Source organism: Equus przewalskii, chromosome 19, assembly GCF_037783145.1.
Source record: "Equus przewalskii isolate Varuska chromosome 19, EquPr2, whole genome shotgun sequence".
In the NCBI taxonomy this organism is placed as follows: domain Eukaryota; kingdom Metazoa; phylum Chordata; class Mammalia; order Perissodactyla; family Equidae; genus Equus; species Equus przewalskii.
Window position 1 is genome coordinate 46311139 of NC_091849.1, and position 20988 is coordinate 46332126.

General features: G+C 35.3%; 1 protein-coding gene across 1 annotated transcript in view; it reads left to right on the forward strand.

The window, feature by feature from the left end:
• Window positions 1-20988, forward strand: part of CD2AP (CD2 associated protein) — a 130098-nt gene that overhangs the window by 90830 nt on the left and 18280 nt on the right. Inside the window, exons 12-13 of the mRNA XM_008523644.2 lie at window positions 16539-16704; window positions 17087-17229. Coding sequence (XP_008521866.1) covers window positions 16539-16704; window positions 17087-17229 — 309 coding nt within the window. The remainder of the gene's footprint in view (window positions 1-16538; window positions 16705-17086; window positions 17230-20988) is intronic.

Consider the following 20988-nt stretch of genomic DNA (forward strand, 5'->3'; position numbering starts at 1 on the left):
CTGCTATAACCATCCTCATGCAGGTTTTTGTGTGAACATAAGTTTTCAGTTCACTTGGGTAAATACCGAGGAGTGTGGTTGCTGGATCATATGGTAAGAATATGTTTAGTTTTGTAAGAAACTGCCAAACTGTCTTCCAAAGTGACTAAATCATTTTGCCTTCCCCCCAGCAATGAGTAGGAGCTCCTGTTGCTCCACATCCTGGCCAGCATTTGGTGGTGTCAGGAACTGACCCTCCGGTTACATTTTTGTTATCATCTTTTACCCTTTTTATTCACTAAATGCAGCAGCTACACTCTTGTCTCTGAATTTGTCATGCTCCTTTATAGCTGTATTTCTTTCTCATTATTTGTGCTCAACACAGAAGATTTTTATATTCCTTTTTTTTTGGTATTGGAGAATTTTTAAATTTATGATGCAAAATCAGTTTTTACTTAATAAAAGTGTTTCTTAAGCCCAGATTAGTCCTTTGTGATATAGCTATTGGTAGGTCCAAGTCTTGGATCAGTTTTAGTACTTGGTTATAATATCTGTCTTCCATGAAAAACTCATCTTACAAAGATATGTAGAGCAAAATTTAAGAAGTAAGTTTCTGGCTTCATTATTTACATTATATTCCTTTTATAGTCCCCTCCATCAAGTAGGTAGGGGTTTTGTTAAAATTCAGATATTCTCATATTCCCTGAAATCAGTCAGTTGATCTTATAATGGGAGGTGATCCATTTTTATTACATTTATCTGCTCAAAATCCTGGCCAGGATGAAGTAACAAGGACTGAATTTGCCCTTTTGAGGTAAATAACTAGAAAACTGGACAAAATGTATGAAGTAATGGTTTCAGACATTGGACAGCAGGTAGCATAGGACTGTTATCGCTGACAAAAGTTGTCGCTGAAACCAATGAGGCAAGCCTAAAGTTACCCGATCTTATTGTTTAGAAGGAGTTTATAGGTAACAGAAAGGAGGAAAACCAAACAGAGCCCAGTTTCCCTGCAGAGCTGAAGAGAGAGGAGAGAGGCTTTCAGGGAGGCCAAGGCAGCTCCCGTTTGTAAGCAGAGTACCGGAATGGAGGGACCTGCACAGAGATGGCACTTAGAGATCCCTGTAGAGACTGCCATGAAGCTCTGGCTGAGTACTGAATCATGTACAACTGAAAGGAAACTTCCATAGCTGGAAAAATAACTGCTGGAAAGCATTTGGTGAAGCACTTTCTGGAACTCACAAATAGCTCATGTTCTCACAAACCACAGTAGAAAGACCGCATTAGGCATTGGATAGAGTCCATAGAAGAGTATATCACCTTAGACTAAAGGCTTCTCTGCACCTACCTTGGAAACAGATTGAACTAATTCCAGAACAAAATTCAATACAATTTAAAAGAATATTCCAAAACCTAGCACCTAAGAGTTAGAATTCACAATGTCCACTGTCTGATAAAAAATTACCAGGCATGGTTGGGTCTGGCCCAGTGGCGTAGTGGTCAAGTTTGCATGCTTTGCTTCGGCAGCCTGGGATTCGCAGGTTTGGATTCTGGGCATGGACTTATACATTGCTAGCAAGCCATGCTGTGGAGGTGTCCCACATAGAAAATAGAGGAAGATTGGCAGGAATGTTAGCTCAGGGACAATCTTCCTTAAGCGAAAAGAGAGAGATTGGCAACAGATGTTAGCTCAGGGCCAGTCTTCCTCACCCCAAAAAAAATTACCAGGCATGGAAAAGCAGGAAAATAGCAACCCATAACTATGAGAAAAACCAGTCAATTTAAACAGACCCAGAAATGACAAGAGATGATGCAAATAGCAGCAAGGACATTAAAACAGCTATTTTAAAGGTATACTCTTTGTGCAAGAAAGTAGAAGGAAAACATGAACATGATGGTGAAAAAAATGGCAAATGTAAAAGAAGATCCTAATTGAACTTTTGCAGATGAGGAAAGCTGTATCTGAAATGAAAAGCATTAGACGAAATTACCAGCAAATTGGAGACTACAGGAGAAAATAATTGGGAAGTGGAAGATATAACAATAGAAACTATCTAAAAATATATAGAAAAAAACTAGAAAAAATTGAAGAGAGCATCAGTGACCTGAGTGACAATATCAGGTGGTTTTACTTATGTGTATTTGGAGTCCCTGAAGCAATGGAGAGTGAGTGGGAACAGAAAAAATATTTGAAGAAATTATGGTTGAAAAATTTTCAGTTGGTGGAAACTCTAAGTCCACAGATGCAAGAAGCTCAGTAAACTCCAAGCAGAAGAAACATAAAGGGAACCATGTTAAGGCACATCATAATAAATTTGATGAAAAGCAGTGATAAAGAGAAAAGCATAAAGTCTGAAAGAAAATAAATGTCAACCTTGATTTCTCTACCTAGCAAAAATACCTTTCAGGAAATGGAGGAGAAATTAAAACTTTCAGACAAAATATGAGAGAATTCATTGCCACCAGACCTGTATGTACTGCACAGGAGATATTAAAAGAAGTTCTTTTTAGCAGAAGGAAAATGATGCTATGGCTGTCTGTACACAAAGTAATGAGGATTGCTAGAAATGGTAAATATGTGAGTAAATATACAAGACTTTTTTTTTCTTATTTTTAAATCTTAATAACACCAAAACTCTTCATTGTAAATATTTTAAAACTTTTAATAAAGTGTTGGTTTCAAAGTTTGTGTGCAAATATAAGAACTTTTTTATAAGTGAAATAAGACAAATGTGTAATGAGCGGAACAAATTTTAATATTTTCAAAATGTTCTCATTAATCTGACATGGCTTCAATAGATATGGTGCAAGAAATAGAAAAAATGTCAATGCTTTACCTAGTGACCTTTGAACACGTGCATTGAGAGGGAGAGTCAGTGTCAATCCGAATATTAAATATTGGTATAGATTAAATTATTTCTTTTAAACAAAAATAAACGTAAATCAAAGTTCTACCCTTGTTCCGCAGTCAACAGAGGGACTTTTTTCAAGCTGTGGCTAGGGCCAATTTGAGGAGCCTTAAGCCTGCTGACAGGAAATACAGTCTATTCCACTAGTGTATGTGTTCATGACTTTATCTCTTTTGTGATCTTAATTCCACAGAAGATATTCTTTGCAAAGCACTGCCGTGTTGGGGAGGAAAAAAAGGAGCTACTAGAAAACATGAAACTGATCACCCTACTATCTTTGGCTCTTAAGTGACTCCTGTCATTTCATGGGATACTTTTATAAATCTTAAGAATGGAGTTTAAATCTTCACTGTCTACTCCTTGCCTCAAATGACATGTGGGTTTTCTCAAACCTACTTAGCTGTTTCCTTCCTCCCTATTTTCTCAAAGGTCCTCAAATGCTGGCCATGGTATGCTGCAGGAGAGTAATGATATCAACACTTTGGAGCACGTGTTGTTTTCCGCTAGCTTTTGGAGAAGACTTTCTTGGACATAGCTTTCAGTAGCCCCCCTCATTCTTGGTACCCCATTGCATCCTTGGTATGAAATATACATCACAGGAAGGGAGGAACTGATGTTTATTTTGGAGTGCTAGGTAGGGATGCATATATATGTGTAGAAGAGAATGTAACAAAAGCTCTGTTAGGCTTATAAAATCACTTAAATGTGACCTTTATGTACATGTCTTTCTTCACGGCCCCAGTCACATATACAGGACGACTGTAATGGTCTGCTGAAGCCCAGGCTTGTTCTACAGTTTTTTAGTAGAGACAGTGAATCTGCGCTTACTCTTGCTTGAGGAGCGTTTCTTTTAGAGTTTCTATTACTGCAGTTGTAGAAGTTGGGATCTACCTTTTTATTTTTCGGTTGATTCATAAGCAGAACATAACCAAATAATAAACCTCTCCAAGCAGGGACTTAGCACCAGTGTGTTAGTAATGGCAGTCTGGTTTCCTAGTGAGCAGAATAGAAAGGGAGAGTTGTGCTGGTGGATATTTCTTGAGGTTTTGTTCTCTCCCCTCTGGCACAGATTTTAGCTTCGCATTGAAGGCCAGCAAGTTACTGTTGCTGGGAGGATGTAGTCACCTGCTAGGAATTCACTAGTGAGACGGGAGACCACAGATTTTTGAGAATCTTGTTGGCTGACTTGCAGCCCCAGTAAAATGGAGTTGTGAATCTTCCCCTGTCTCCTTGAAAAAGATGTGGGGCTGTACTGACTATGTAAGACTTTATCTTTTACAGAAGGTTGTGTGACTGCTGCTGATTCCCATCCAAAGGTCCTGTAGCATCATTAATTCATTCACTCATTCACTGAACTAAAAATTAATAACGACTATCAGAGTTGGATCGTCTGTTGTCTTAGTCTTGATTCTTTGGGCAGTCGTATATGTAAAGACTCATGGCTTCAACCACCATCTGTATGCTGCTGATTCCCAGTCAGTGTTTGGTTGCATTTATTCACATTCACTACTTTCTTTATACTTCCAATTGTTTACATTTCATACTTTCTGCCTAAAATGTATGTATAGACATTTTAGAATTTCCTTTATGGAGGATCCAATGGCGGAAAATGTTTTGTTTGTTTGAAAATATTTTTTTTCTCCACATTCTTGAAAGATATTTTTGCCTTACATTGAATTCTGGTCTTGGTACATAATTCAACATACTGCCTGAAATGAAAGTCTTGAGGTCACTCCTTTATACCTTTGCTTAAGAATAGTCTCTTCTTTCTTTGAGCCAAAAAAAGGAATGCTTCATTTATGATGAGTAAAACCTTGATGAAAATTGAAATTTAATAAGAAGGTGTGGATTTTCCAATTCACATGTTGGCCATGGACGCTTAAATCAGTATTCTTCATATTGCAGAGAGGTTTGGAGATCAGGGTTCAAAATATGCTTTTAAATTGCTATGTACTCTGGAAGCTTGGTGTAATACAGTTTACTTTAACGTGAAATTAAGATCAAGATCTGTGTGTTTAAGACTCATTTAAAGGCACCTATTATTGGAGGTACTGAATTCAAATGCCTTTTCATCTGTGAAATAGTCTGTAGTACATGGACCCTTAGTTGAGAGTTGTGGCCAGACTCTATTATATTTTATATTTAGTGTCCCTACCAAAAAGGAAATGATACTTATCTCTAATGTTCTGCAAAGAACATCTTGATATCTGTAATATGTCACTCCAGTTTGAACCTAAAAATAATCTTGACCTCTTAAGAAGTAGCAAACAATATTCTTTACGTATTATACTTACCCACTTATGAAATAGACTTTTAACCAGTGTTAAACATGTAGTAACATAAAATCAGTCAGTATGTATCTATGAGACAACTGGCTTCTGCTAGGTACCAGGAAGATTTAAAGAATTTTTTTGTTTTTCATTTCTAAAAGTGACAGTCTGACAATTGCTAGTTGAATAGTTAATATGCATAATAATGAGGCGATTTTGATTATCCAGAGACTAGAAAACTAGCCAAATGTGTTGAGTGGAAAAGTAAAGGCGATTCCAGGCCACAGAAAGAGAATATGAAAAGAATGAGAGAAAGCACAGCATAGTCAGGAAATGGCTGTAGGCACTAGGGGGAGTTGTGAGAAACTAAGCTAGAAAGGTAGCTTGGTAACAGTTGTTCTGATGGCAGTAGAATTACCTGCGTGTCTTTAAAAAATATGCCGATGCCTAGGATCCTCTCCAGAATTTTTATAGGGTAGGACTCAGGTATTGATATTTTTAAAGCACTTCACATGATGCTAATCTGAAGACAAAATTGAGAACCACTTGTGTAGTTCATGAAAGGCCTTTCAATGCTATGGCAAGGAGTGTGTATTTAACTATTTGGTTGTATCTTGCTCTGCTCCAGAAAGGATTTAAAGTAGTGATAAGGGTCTCAGAATTTATACTGTAGAAATAAGGTGTATTGGTGTGTGTTCATACAAATATGTGTGTGTGTGTGTTATATGACACATGGCACATCAGCTTAATATGTTTGAATGCTTCCTTTTGCAATTGGGGAGAAAAATCTGGCTTACCGTACTTTTTCTCAAAAGGAGACTTTCTTGACTACATTTGCCTTAGCCTGGCCTACCAGATTTTGAGTGACCAGGCCCCAAATACTTTTCTAATATATCTCAAACTTCTTTTCTCTTTCTCACTGTATGTAGTACAGTCCTCTGCTGTATGATGTTCACAGAATACCAGTTTTTTTTCTCACCGTTATGTGATATAGTACCCTTTCCCTGGACTCCATCTTTCTCTTGCGGTCCCCTCAGAATCTCTTCATGGCTAATTTCTTCTCATTTTTCAGGTTCCAGCTTAAAATGTCCAGTTTCATGTCATCTCCTTGACATTAGTCTTTTCTTTACTACTCTATCTAAAAGTAGATATTTCTCATTATTGTATATCACATATTAGTTTAGATATTTTTTGTTTGTGTCTTTTTCCCATGCTTGACTAAACTCCATGAAGGCAGAGGTGTAAAATGTGTTGTGTGTGTGTGTTTGTATCTGAATCTTATTTGACATTGGTTCTTTAGGTCCTTTCCACAGTGGGTATATGATGCACAGGGGATACTCAGTACAATGTTTATTCTATAATTTGAAGGCTTTTAAACACTGCATTGACATGTCCAGATATGCTTTTCTGAAACTTTGTTCTAGTGCTGTTTGGCTAGATGTGGTGGTGGTCTGATTAAAAGGAAGTTGGAATGTTTTAAGAGTAAAGAACAGAAAATTCCTGCTCAAACTGACTTTAAACAGTAGGGAAACAGTCTCACATAATTGGAAGTCTGGAAGTAGGAGTCATATGACCACCAATTCAGTACTTTGATTATGGACCTGGATTATATCTGTCCCTTTATTGTGCTATCCTTAGTGTCTATCTTCAGATTGATTCCCCTTGTGGTCACATGAATGCTGACAGTGACAATCAAGGTAATGTGATTTCTTGTCTATTTGGTAGGAAAGAGAGGAAAACCTCTCCACAACCATGGAATGTAAGTCCTTTTCAGTTTTTTAGATGAATTTTGGGCACATGTTCACTTCTAGGCCAGTATTGTTAAAAAAAAATGCTGTGCACTTATTGGCTTGGTGTAATCATATGAAGGTAGGATGAATCTGGGTGAATCAGCTGCATTATCTGCTAAAGATGTTGAGATATATTTGGGCTCTACTATAAAGAAGGTGCTTGAGGTTTTACATTAGCACATCTTGTTGACTCACTGGATCCTAAGTGTTGTGAGGATGGGAAAATGAGCTAGGCAATATGAAATAGAGACAGTTTCTGGAAGAAAATATGTGTGAGTTAAGCTTTTGACATGGCATTTGATGAGAATATAGGATATATGGGAGGAACCTTTGCTAAGAGTTTGTATTAAGCATTTATTTGGAAGGTGCTAGCCTGGAAGTGAGCTATTAAATTTATGGATATGGGTAAGATTATCAAAGAAGATTGCTTAGAACGAGAATGAGAAGAGAGCTTAGTGTAGAGTCTTAGAATATGCATATTTAAGAAGTTGTTAGATGAACTCTTGAAGAAGATTGATAGGGAGTGGTCATTGAGACAGGCAGAGAATGATCAGAGAGAGGTATCGTAACAGCCAAGACAGAAGGTAACAAGTGGAAGTTGAAGCAGAAGATTCTTCTGGCAGTGACAAATGAGGACCAAATCTGCTGAGAACAATCAGAAGGATTGTGTGAAATATATACATATTTGCTAGAGGTCATCTGTTAGAAGTAAGAGAACTACAAAGGAAATGAGAAATTACAGGGCCAAGATCTAGGAGAGGAGGGGAGTCTGGTAAAGTAAGTCTGGCGTTTGCACCTGTTTCCATTTGAGGAATTTACCATTTCTGAAAGTGATAGCTGAGACTATGAAAAGAGCTTTCAATAAATTTTTTGGGTTCAAGGCAATAAAAATTGAAGTTCCAGGCCTGTGAAAAGGAGATAATCTTAGTAAACTCTTAAGATTTTGAGTTGGGTTCCCAAAGGACTTCTAACCTTTAGTAGGAAGTGTGAAATGGAAGCAGAACTAGCTCTCAAAAAGCACTGAAGCCCAACTTCTAATCGTCTCAATCCTTGATTGGAAGAAGGTGATCTGAGACTTTTCCTGACCCTTAGCCTAGCTGCCTGAAGCAAAAGTAAATCTTTATTCCCTGGAGAAGATGATATCATTTAGAGCTTTAAATTATCTTAGTATGTTTTCACGTAAATGTCTTATGTCTTGTACTCATTCAGAAATAGCCAGGCATACTTGGAGATATGACACGTGACTAGAAACCAGCAACAACAGAAAATGGAACCTGGCCTGCGGGAGTTCTAGATATTGGAGATAGCACATACAAGCTGTAAAGTATATTTACTTAATGTATGTTCAGAATAATAAAAAATATGATGATAGTTTTGGCAGAACTAGAAACCATATAAATATAAACGTATGTGTAAGTGAATGTAAGTCAGAATGTGTAAATATAAATATATATGATACATGTGGTAAGTTTATGTGTGTATACACACGTGTTAATTTATATGTGTGTATATTTTCAAAAGAAAATTTCCAAATTGAAGATAAGAGGGATAAAATAAGATGGAAAATATAGAAAAGATCTTGAGACATAGTATACAGTGAAAAGGTCTAGTATACATGCAATCGAAGACCCAGATGGGGAGGAGGGAGAATGGATCAGAAACCTTATTTGAAGATATAATGGTTTCCGGTTTCCCAAAAATGAAAAGCAAAAAGCCACACAATCAAGAAGTCTATGGAGCCCCACCTTGATATATGCAAAGAAAACTACCCCATATACTCGTGTAGTCATGCTGCTATAAACAGAAGACAAAGATAACATTGAAAGCAGCCAGAGACTAAGACATTAACTTTAGAGGAGCAAAAATAAGACTGACGGTTGCTTCTCAGTAGAAAAAAAATGAAAGCCAGAAGTCAGTAGAATGAGGTCACCAAGGTGTTAAAGGAAATGATTGCTAACCTAGAATTATATCACCAGTGAAAATATCTTCAGTAAAATAGATGAAATAAAGACATTTTTAGACCATTCAAATCCGAGAGAATTTATTAGTACCCTGCTAATACCATAGGCAGTATCATAGAGTATTATTCAGGCAGAAGGGAAATGATTCCAAATGTAAAGCTGGAGATGCAGAAATGAAAAGCAACAGAAAGGCTTAAATAGATAGATAAGTCTAAATATTAACTTATGAAACAACAATAATGTCTTCTAGGCTTTTAATGAAATAAAAGCACAACAAGACAGCAGGGATGTAAATGGAGTTAAAGCATTAGGGCAGTAGGAAAGTTTATGTTTGACTTTTTAATAAGTCAAGGATGTGTGTTATAAACTCTAGACAACTACAAGAAATATAATAATGTATAAGTAATAGGATATCAGAATATGGGATAATAAAAATTAATACAAAGAAGGCAAGAAAGGAGAGAAAAATGAAACAGACAGCAAGAAAAAAATGCTAAGTAATTATAGAAAATGTAAATGGACTAAAAATTCCAATTAAAAGAAAAATTGTTAGATTTAAAAAAAAACCCAACTATATTCTGCTAACAAGAGATATACCTTAATTATAAGGATTCAGGAAGGATTAAATTGAAAGGATGGACAAAGAAGGGCCGGGCAAACGTCAATCAAAAGAAAGCTGGTCTAACTTTATAAATAGCTGACAAAGTAGACTATAAAGAAAGAAGTATTATTTAAGAGAGATTTAATTAAGGTCATGTGATTTGTAACCAAGTTGCCATTGCAGTAGAGAAAAGATGAAATAAATAGTGTTGATTAATTGATATCCATATAAGAAAGAAAGAAATCTTAGCCTGTACCTCATGTTATCCACAGATTTGAATCTGGAAATAGGTTGATAGGTGCTTGTCTTATGGCCAAAGTTGCACTGTAGAGTAGTGGGAAAGGACATTCTTTTCAATAAGTGATACTAAATGAAGCTTGAACCCTATCTTAAAATATGCGTAAAAGTCAATTTCATATGGATTGTGGCTCTAAATTTTCTACAAAAGAATATAAGCAAGTATTTCTGTGTCCTTGGAGTAGGAAACTATTTCTTTAACAGGACACATAAGGCAAAAGATAGATTGATTGAACTACATTAAAATTAGGAATATCTGTTACAAAGACATCATTAAGAGGAAGAAAATTTATGCCACAGAGTAGGAGATGATATTTACAACACAGGTAAGTAACAAAGTACTAATATTCAGAATATATAAAGAATCCCTATCAATTAATAAGAAAAAACCCAATAAAATGGCAATTAAGAGTCTTAAATAGGCAATTTATCAAAGTATAAAGAGTTAAGCAATTTCATTACTCAGCAAGGAGATATGATTTTAAACCAAAGTAACGTTCTCACCAAAATGGGTGAAAATTTTTAAAAAGACTAACAATACTAAGTGATGGTGAGGATACAGATTAGCAGAGCTCCCATACACTGTTGGTGAGAATGTACATTATTTTATCTAATTTGGAGAACTAAAGTTGAATGTATCCATAGCCTGTTAGCCAGCACGTTCACTCCCAGTTATATATGGAGCAGAAATGCGTGCTCCATATGTGCACCAAAAGACCCAAATAGGAAAGTTTATCATAGCAGTGTTTATATTGGCCTCCAATTGGAGACAACACGAATGTCCATCAGCAGTTGAATGAATATGTAAATAGAAGTATATTCATATATCAGGATTCTATAGCAACAAGTGAATGAACTAGCGTTTCACACAGCAACATGAATCTTATGAATTCATTGACATAAAGTTAAAATATGCAGAAGTGATCTGTGGTGTTAGATAACACCTTTGGATAGGAACAGTGGAGTAGTTATTGGGAAGAGGTATGAGGCGAACTTAACGTGGCTAATGTTCAGTTCTTAGCTTGAGTGGTGCTTACTCAGGTGTTCATGTGATAACTTCTTGAACTTTGTACTTGTGCTTCTGAAAATATCTTATACTCCAGTTTAAGTCCCTTCGGTGAGATAAATACAGGTAGATTTCCTTTGTTCTAAATTTTTCTAAATGTTAGGAAAATAGATTCAATTAAGAATACACTTCCTACTTTTTGAACAGTACTGTATTTTTCTCTAATGCGTCTCCAAGTGACCACTGATAAAAATGGAATATTTGATTTTTCAGTCAGAATTTATGCACTTGTAATCATTCATGCTTTGGTGCCAGTAATATTGCTTGTTTTTCTATTCTTATTCATACAGGAGGGAACTAACCCTTATCTGAATTAATAAATGGATTAACTTAGTATGTACAATGTTAGTAATATATTGTCATATTCTGTAGTAAATAAGACATTTAGTTATTTTGCTGTATTTTGTTAGCTGGCATATATTTTAGCAAAAACTTTTATTTATACACTTAGGATAATTCTTTTGTTCTCTATCTTAAATTATTATAACATCTCTATCTTACCTATTTCTTCCTTTGGGCATTTGGATAGCTAGCATAGGATGTTTTTTCTTAAATCTTAAGTTTGCTCTTGTTTTTGGCAAATTTCTAGCTAAAATAAAATTCTCCTATGCACCATTGGATATCCATAAGAAAAAGAAGGAAATTGAACCCCTGCCTCATATCATGTACAGAATTTGTCTGAAAATGGATCATTCACCTAAATATAAGAGGTATAAAACTAAAACTCTTAGAAGAAAAGATAGGGATATATCTTCATGGCCTTGGGTTTGGCAATGGATTCTTAGATATGACACCAGAAGCATAGACAGCAAAAGAAAAAGTAGTTAAATTGGACTTGATTAAAATTAAAAACTTTGTGCATCAAAGGACATTATCAGGAAAGTTGAAAAGCAAACTACAGATTGGAGAAAATATTTGCAAATCTTGTATCCAGTATCTGGAATATATAAAGAACTATTACAACTCACTGGCAGAAAGGCAACCCCATCAAAAAGTGGGCAAAGGACTGAAATAGACATTTTTCTAAAGGAGATATACAAATAGCTAGTTAGCATGTGACAGAATGTTTGATGTTATTAGAGAAATACAAACCAAAACCACAATAAGCTATCACTTCACACCCACTGGGATGGCTGTAATGATAATAAAAATGGAAAATAAATGTTGGCAAGGATGTGGAGAAATTGGACCCCTCATACGTTACTCATGCGACTGTAAAATGTTTCAGCTGTGTGAAAAACAGTTTGGTAGTTCCTCAAAAAGTTAAAGATAGCAATACTATAGGATCCAACTATTCCTCCTAGATATATGCCTGAAAGAATTGAAAACTAGGTACTCAAACAAATACTTGTACATGAATGTTCATAGCAACGTTGTTCACAATAGCCAAAAGGTGGAAACAACCCGGATGTCCTTTAACAGATGAATGGACTGTGCTGTATACAGATAATGAATATTATTCAGTCACAGAAATGAATGAAATAGAGATATATGCTACAGTGTAGATGAACCTTGAAAACATTATGCTGCATGAAATCAGGCAGATGCAAAAGATCACATATTGTATGATTCCATGTATATGAAATATCCAGGAGAGGTAATTATGGAAGCAGAGCAGAGGTGGTGGTTGCCAGAGGCTGGGTAGACGAGGGAAGGGGGAGTAACTGATTAGTGGAAACAGGGTTTTCTTTTGGGGTGATGAAAGGGTTTTGGAACTAGATAGAGGTGCTGATTGCATAAAACATTGTGAGACCACTAAATGGCACTGAATGTTCACTTTAAAATGGTTAATTTTATGTTATATAAGTTTAACCTTCATAAAAATAAATAAAATCTTGTATTCAAATACATTACCATCATATATTATATAATAAATCAACATACTATTGTTGATTTAGTCATGGATATACCAGAAATGATGAATCTTATTTTTGTCGTCTTTGATTTCCATGAATATTAAATATGTTCTTTTGTTTTAAATAAGCTATGGAATTGAATTGATTTCAAGCTGTTAATTATATATCTGTTAAAGAAGCATATTTAATTAATCAGTGAACTTCTGTTTAATTTATCCTTTAACATTTTTCCTAGTATTTTATGTAAAATATCTTCCTTAATATTTTCTAGAAATTTGTTTGGCTTATAGTTAGAATTGGGGAGTTTTGGCTTTCACTCCTGGTAGTGTAATTATATGATGTGTTGTTATATTTTGAGACCATATAAAAATGGATTTTTGTACTAAATGATGACCAGGGTTTTAAAAGACTAAGCTATATTTTCAAATGACCCAAGAAAGCTACACCTAAATGATAAAACTGAAACAATGGGGATTATTTTGTATTTTCCTTGTTGTTAGATGAAATCTGTAATTTTGAACAAGTGGTTTACCCATGGCCTTCACTGTTTGTTCAGGATTCATAATCACTAGTTTCTCATTGATATGATATCTCATGAAATTAATTGTGGTCCTGTGATAGACATTCTTTTCAAAGACGAAGTGAATTTTAAAAATTACTCAGTATTGCACTTAGAGTTTCTTATTTTTGCATAAATGCCTCATAAGACATTTTTGCTGATTACTGTATCATGAATATCTAGTATGTGTGCATGTGTCAATTTTAGTACTTGTTCTTAGTACCTGAAAGATCAGGAACCAAATATTTCATTATGTATAGTACCCTGCCTTTTTGGTGATAAAATTGTTTTTATTGACATGGAATAAAATTATTTTCGATGTGGTTTTCTCCAGCATATTTTCTTATCTATTTCATAGAATTATTAAATGAAATGATGTTAATAAAAGTCAAGTACAATGGTGAGAATTACAGGCATACCTCATTTTATTGCTCTTTCCTTTATTATGCTTTGCAGATATTGTATTTTTTAATAAATTGAGTGTTTGTAGCAACCCTGTGTCAAATCTGTTGAAGCCATTTTTCTGACAGCATTTTCTTCATGTCTCTGTCACATTTTGTTAATTCTTTCAATATTTCAAACTCTTTCATTATTATTGTATTTGTTCTGGTGACCTGTGATCAGTGATCTTTGATGTTACTATTGTGATTGGTTTGGGGTGCCACAAATTTCTCCTGTGTGAGATGCTGAACTTAATCAATAAAAGTAGTGTTTACACTATATTGTAGTTTATTAAGTGTGACGGACTGCTCCACTGACTGGGCCGTTCCCCCATCTCTTGCTCTCTCCTCTCAGGCCTCCCTATTTCCTGACACACAACAATATTAAAGTTGGGGCAATTAATAACACTGCAGTGGCCTCTAAATGTTCAAGTGAAAGGAAGAGTCCTGGGTCTCTCAGTTTAAATCAAAAGCTAGAGATGGTTAAGCTTAGTGAGGAAGGCATGTCAAAAGCTGAGAGAGGCTGAAAGCTAGGCCTCTTGTGCCAAACAGTCAGCCAAGCTGTGAATGCAAAGGAAAAGTTCTTGAAGGAAAGTCAAAGTGCTATTCCAGAGAATACACGAATAATAAGAAAGTGAAACAGGCTTATTGCTCACGTGGAGAAGATTTTGGTGGTCTGGATAGAAGATCAAACCAGCCACAACATTCCTGCAAACCAAAGCCTAATCCAGAGCAAGGCCCTAACTCTCCTCAGTTCTGTGAAGGCTGAGAGAGATGAGGAAGCTGCAGAAGAAAAGCTTGAAGTGAGCAGATGTTGGTTCATGAGGTTGAAGGAAAGAAGCCATCTCCATAACATGAAAGTGCAGGGTGAAGCAGCAAGTGCTGAGGTAGAAGCTGCAGCAAGTTCTCCAGGAGACCTAGCTGAGATAATTAATGAGGGTGGCTACACTAAACAACAGACTTTCAGTGTAGACGAAACATCTTTATACTGGAAGAAGATGCCATCTAGGACTTTCATAGCTAGCGAGGAGAAGCCGATGCCTGGCTTCAAAACTTCAAAGAACAGTTTGTTAGGGGCTAACGCAGCTAAGGCAGCTGGGGACTTGAAGTTGAAGCCAGTACTCATTTACCGTCTCAAAAATTCTAAGATCGTTCAGAAGTATGTTAAATCTACTCTGCCTTCACTCTATAAACGGAATAACAAAGCCTAGATGACAGCACATCTGTTTACAACATGGTTTACTGAACCTTTTAAGCCCACTGTGGAGACCGGACTGCTCAGAAAAAAAGATTTCTTTCAAAATCTTACTGCTCATTGACAATGCACCTGGTCACCCAAGAGCTCTGACGGAGACGTACAATGAGATTAATGTTGTTTTCATGTCTGCTAACACAACATCCATTCTGCAGCCCATGGATCAAGGAGTAAGTTCAACTTTCAAGTTTTATGATTGAAGAAATACATTTCCTAAGGCTATAGCTGTCATAGTGATTCCTCTGATGGATCTGGGCATTGTAAATTGACAACTTCGAAAGGATTCACCATTCTAGATGCATTAAGAACATTCAAGATTCATGGGAAGAGACCAAAATATCAATATTAACAGGAGTTTGGAAGACGTTGATTCCAGCCCTGATGGATGACATCGAGGGGTTCAAGACTTCAGTGGAGGAAGAAACTGCAGATATGGTGGAACCAGCCAGAAAACTAGAATTAGAAGTGAGCCTGAAGATTTGACTGAATTGCTGCAATCTCTTGATGAAACTTGAATGGATGAGGAGTTGCCTTTTACAGGTGAGCAAAGAAAGTCATTGCTTGAGATGAAATCTCCTGGTGAAGATGCCATGAAAACTGTTGAAATGACAATAAAGAATATTTCAGAAGCTTCATTGATAAAGCATTGACAGGGTTTGAGAGGATTGACTCCAATTTTGAAAGAAGTTCTGCTGTGGATAAAATGCTGTCAAACAGCATCACATACTACAGAGAAATTGTTTGTGAAAGGAAGTCAATTGATGCAGCAAATTTTACTGTTATTTTACTTTAGGACTCACTGAAAGCTCAGATGATGGTTAGCACTTTTTAGCAATAATAAAAAAATAAGTATTTTTTAATTAAGGTATGTACATTGTCTTTTAGATTTAATGCTATTGCACACTAAATACAGTATAGTGTATAAACGTAGTATAAATACAGTGTAAACTTAAATTTTATATGTATTGGGAAACCAGAAAAATTTGTGTGACTCACTTGATTGTGATGGTCTGGAACCAAACTCGCGATCTCTCTGGGGTATGCCTGTATAAATATTGGACGTAATGTTTTTATCTGTGTCTAATCAATCTAGTTTCAGTTTCTTTTAACATTTGATTTTTTCTTTGTCATCGTGATGCTTTTTAAATAATTATGTTAAGTGGCACTAGAGTTCCTATTTATTTTCAGTTTCAGACTTCGGTCTGGATTTAAGTCTAGATAGTAGTAGTGTTTGCTTAGAGTAAAATTATATGTGGTTATATTTGAGTAGAATACACCCCTAAAAGCATAGGATGCTGGGAAGACTACTAATAAAAAGCAGGCATTATTTGTTAATCAGAAGATTATTAGTAGTACCTCTCTACACCAAAGTAAACTTTTTTAGATATTTAGGCTTATTAAATTATAACTTTAAAACATAAAACAGTGTACACCACACAAGTATTGTTTCTCCTTTTGTGTTTCACACTTTGGAGCCTGGCATTGTCTTTAAGAAATAGAAAAACCTAAATAGTTCTGATTGCTTATAACTAATTAAATATTTTTAAATAATCAGATGAAAAATCAGTGCTGGAACAGAAGCCTTCTAAACCAGCTGCTCCACAAGTCCCACCCAAGAAGCCTACTCCACCCACCAAAGCCAATAATTTATTGAGATCTTCTGCAACAGTGTTCACAAAGCGACCTGAAAAACCAGTTCCTCCACCACCTCCTGTAGCCAAGTAAGTTTTACCTAATTGTAAGTTAATTTATTCATTTATCTGCCTTTGATGTAAATCACTCTACTGCCTTTCTAAATCTCAAAGTAAATTTTTAAAGTATTTGTTTTCCATATTTTTTCTATAGACTGTAATAATTTTTTGTTAAACGTTAATCTTATATTCACACTAAGTGAATACACTCATATTAAGCTGTTTTTACATTTCTGATTTTACTGTGCTTAGTCTTAGGGTAGAGGTTTATGTTTATGGAAATAATTTTATAGAACAGAAAGAAACACCAGTGTTACATCATCATCTGTAGTGTTGTTAAATAACAATGTTAAAAAATGGTCATGTTTCACGTACAAGTGATTGTTACATATGTTTGATTTTCTCATTTCAGGATTAATGGGGAAGTTTCTACTATTTCTTCAAAATTTGAAACTGAGCCAATATCAAAATCAAAGCTAGATTCTGAACAGTTACCACTTAGACCAAAATCAGTAGACCTAGACTCCTTTACAGTTAGGAGCTCTAAAGAATCAGGTAAGTTAATGTGTAGAAAGGTGGTGTATTAAAAAAAGTACCAGTATGGTTTTCTGGAACTATTTAAAAATAAGAAATTTATGTATGCAATTTGTGTGTGGATAGATACGGTGGAAAAATAAAACTAAAAGAAGGTAAATGGGCAAAATATTTATGGTTCACATAAACTTTCTTACTGGTCAGAGTACTGAGATGGATATTAAAAGATCATCCATTTATCATACTTCTTCATAATGGAAAGAGCATACCACGTTAGGCAGATGCGCATACATTTTAGTTTTAAAAGTTAAAGAGGTGACATAGATATTCAGTGCCAGCACTAGAAGACTTTTTATTTCTCCACTTAATCTCAAGATACTTTTGTTTCCAATTCAGGAAAATAGGCTTTTTATGATATTCTCTCTCTTTCTCTATATATATCAGCATGCTTTACTTCTGTAGCTAAATGTTCCTTGAGTTTTAGTACTGATTTTTCAGCCCATTAGTCATCTTTGTTTTTCTCCTGGTCTTTTATAACTCTTAGTTGTAAAATGGAAAACTTGATACAGAGAAATCTTAATAAAGTCTCACTATTAAAACTATTGCACAATCATTACTTTGTGGAAATGATTATTGTATAGTACTTTGCATTTACTTTTAGGGTTTTTACATTTTCAAAGTACTTTCTCATGTATGTTCTTATTTTATCTTTATAGTAGCTTTAAGAGGCAGATGCTATTTTTCCCTACTTTTCATCTAAACAAAGTAAGCTACAGACACGTCAGATGTCCAAGATCACATAAATCAGAAGTGAACTCTTTAAATCTCTTTTATATGAAGTGTTCTATGATATTCTTTAAAAGATTTTAATGCCTTAAAATATATTTTAGCTTCATTGTTAACATTTATATTTACATTAAACTTCAAGGACAGTTACATTTAGATTTTTTTGTCACTGTATTGTAAAATGTACTACTTACTACCTTTCAAAAATTTTTAGGTGATTTTATTTTTCTTCCCTCTTTTAAGTTTGCTGACCTAAGCATGGCCTCCTTCAGTTGTTTAATTTGAATTTTTTGTAGATCCTTTCATTATGTATTTGAATCCTCTCTTTTCTGGATGAGCCATATTCATTAATAATTTTTGGAAATTGAGATATTGTATTTTAGAGACATTCACTCAAATATATTCAGTATGTTTTATCTGGTGAAAATTGTTACTTACTGTTAGTTAAAGAAGCTATTTATGTTTTTTAAAAATGTCCTTTATTATTGAAGTTAGTGTTAAAATATAATTCTAGGGGCTGGCTGGTGGTGTAGTGATTGGGTTCACACTCTCGTCCATGGCCCAGGGTTCATAGGTTCAGATCAGGGCATGGACCTAGACACTGCTCATCAAGCCATGCTGTGGCTGCATCCCACATACAAAACAATGGAGGAAGATTGACAGAGATATTAGCTCTGCGACAATCTTCCTCAAGCAAAGAGGAGGATTGGCAATAGATGTTAGCTCAGGGACAATCTTCCTCGCCAAAAAATTAAGATATGTATGTATATAATTCTGTGAATTTTTATTGTCTTTTCTTTGATTTAAAATATAGCTAGAAATGTGTTTGAAAAGTAAGAATTGGAGAAAAAAGATTAAGTATGCAATTTTAACTGGAAATAAATCCAGGGGCCGACCCGGTGGCGTAGCGGTTAAGCATGCATGTTCATGTTCCGCTTTGGCGGCCCAGGGTTCACCGGTTCAGATCCTGGGTGCGGACATGGCACTGCGTGGCAAGCCATTCTGTGGTAGGCATCCCACATATAAAGTAGAGGAAGATGGGCATGGATGTTAGCTCAGGGCCAGTCTTCCTCAGAAAAAAAAGAGGAGGATTGGCAACAGTTAGCTCAGGGCTAATCTTCCTCAGGAAAAAAAATTGTATATTTAAAAAAGAAAAATCCATTGGTATTATCTTTTGAATTTCCACAATTTTCTGCTAACTTTATGTTAGAAGTCTTAAATTTTGATGAGTCTCTTTAGGAGCTTGAAGAGTAGTATTTAGAGCCAATTTTTTTCTGTTAGTTTTTGTCATTTTTGAACATTTGCTTTATTTAGTTGTCTCAAGGTCATGGAAATCACAAAAGAATTTCAGTAAATTAAAACAAATTTTCACTTTTTTCAAAACTTTTTCTATATAGTCACCAGCAAGCTTTGTTTTCTTTGCTACATTTCAGTTAGAAGTAGCACATGTAACAATGTCATGGTCGAAAAGTTCTCTTTTTTTTACTGTGATTTTAGTCTCAATTCTTGTCTCATATCCATTACCATTGTTTACTCTTTATTAAAGAGCAAAAAGGCTGTGGAACACAGTTCAAAAATTTTTAATTTCTGGTTTGTTTTTTTCTTCAAATGAATAAGGAAATAGAGAGGCCAAGACCTAGATAAGTTCAAAATACTAACAGCTAACGTCCAAACTGCAGTCCTGTATTTCTTCCACTGTCAGACTGCCTTTGCTGTACTACACTTACACCCTGTGAAGTTCAGAAAATAGGAATTTGGGAAGTGGAGTTTATATTAAATAGCAAATATTTATTGAGCAAGTGTTATATCTGCAGTACTGTTTTAGGCACAAGCAGTATGCTAAGATAAAAGGCTTAGCTGCTGACAGCAAATAGCTTTTGTCTCAAACTTCAACTCAGAGGCTGTTCTTTCTTTCTGTCTTTTTTTAATTAGAATATCTTCTGTTTTTAGTACTTGCAGTATAAAAGTGTTTTACCTCTTTTTTGAGATATTGACACCTTAAAAACCATGTTCTGTGTCAAATACAACCTCAAATTTGGCATTAGTTTGAGGCATATTTTAGGCTCAATTTGTTTTAAATTGTTCAAATAGCGTGTGATGCTAGCCCTTTAACATAGGTTTCAGCGAGTTTAAGACATACGTGAAAATCTCCTTAGAGTTTCCCATTATTATATAAAATTATAACTTGAGATGAAATGATATAGTAGGCAGCACATTGACTTTGCTGTTAAAAAATGCGCATTTTGGGGGCCTATCCTGGTGGTGTAGTAAGTTTGCATTCTTCGCTTCAGTAGCCTGTGGTTTGCGGGTTTGGATCCTGGGCACAGACCTACACACCACTTGTCAAGCCATTCTCTGGTGGTTTCCCACATAAAAAATGGAGGAAGATTGGCTCAGATGTTAGCTCAGGGCCAGTCTTCCTCACCCCCGCCCTTCCCAAAAAAGGGAAAGAATGTGCATTTTAAATTATTAGCTGCTCCATCATTGGTATGTTTCTACTCTTAATCTGTTTTCTTAGTTAACTAACAGTTGAATGGTCTGATGTATCTCTGATACCTATTTTAATAGGTGACATGGAAGTTGTTATAAAATGTTATTTCCCTTCATCTACCCCTCTCCTTCATTGTTAATCCCGTCTCATTCTGTTTCTTCTCTTATCTACAAAGGATGTAAATTCCTGACTCTACTCTGGGATATGATTTTCTTGTACAGTCATGTATCACTTAATGTGTCCTTAGAAATGTGTCATTACATGATTTTGTCTTTGTGTGAACATCGTAGAGTGTACTTAGGCAAACCTGGCTGGTATAGCCTATTACACGCCTGGGCCATATGGCACTAACTTTATGGATCACTGTTGTGTAAGCATCCCTTGTTGACTGAAACATTATGTGGTGCATGACTGTAGATAAAGGCATATATAAACATATATAGATACAGATGCTCACTTTTGTACATATAAGAACAACATTCATAGAATACTTGATTTGGTTT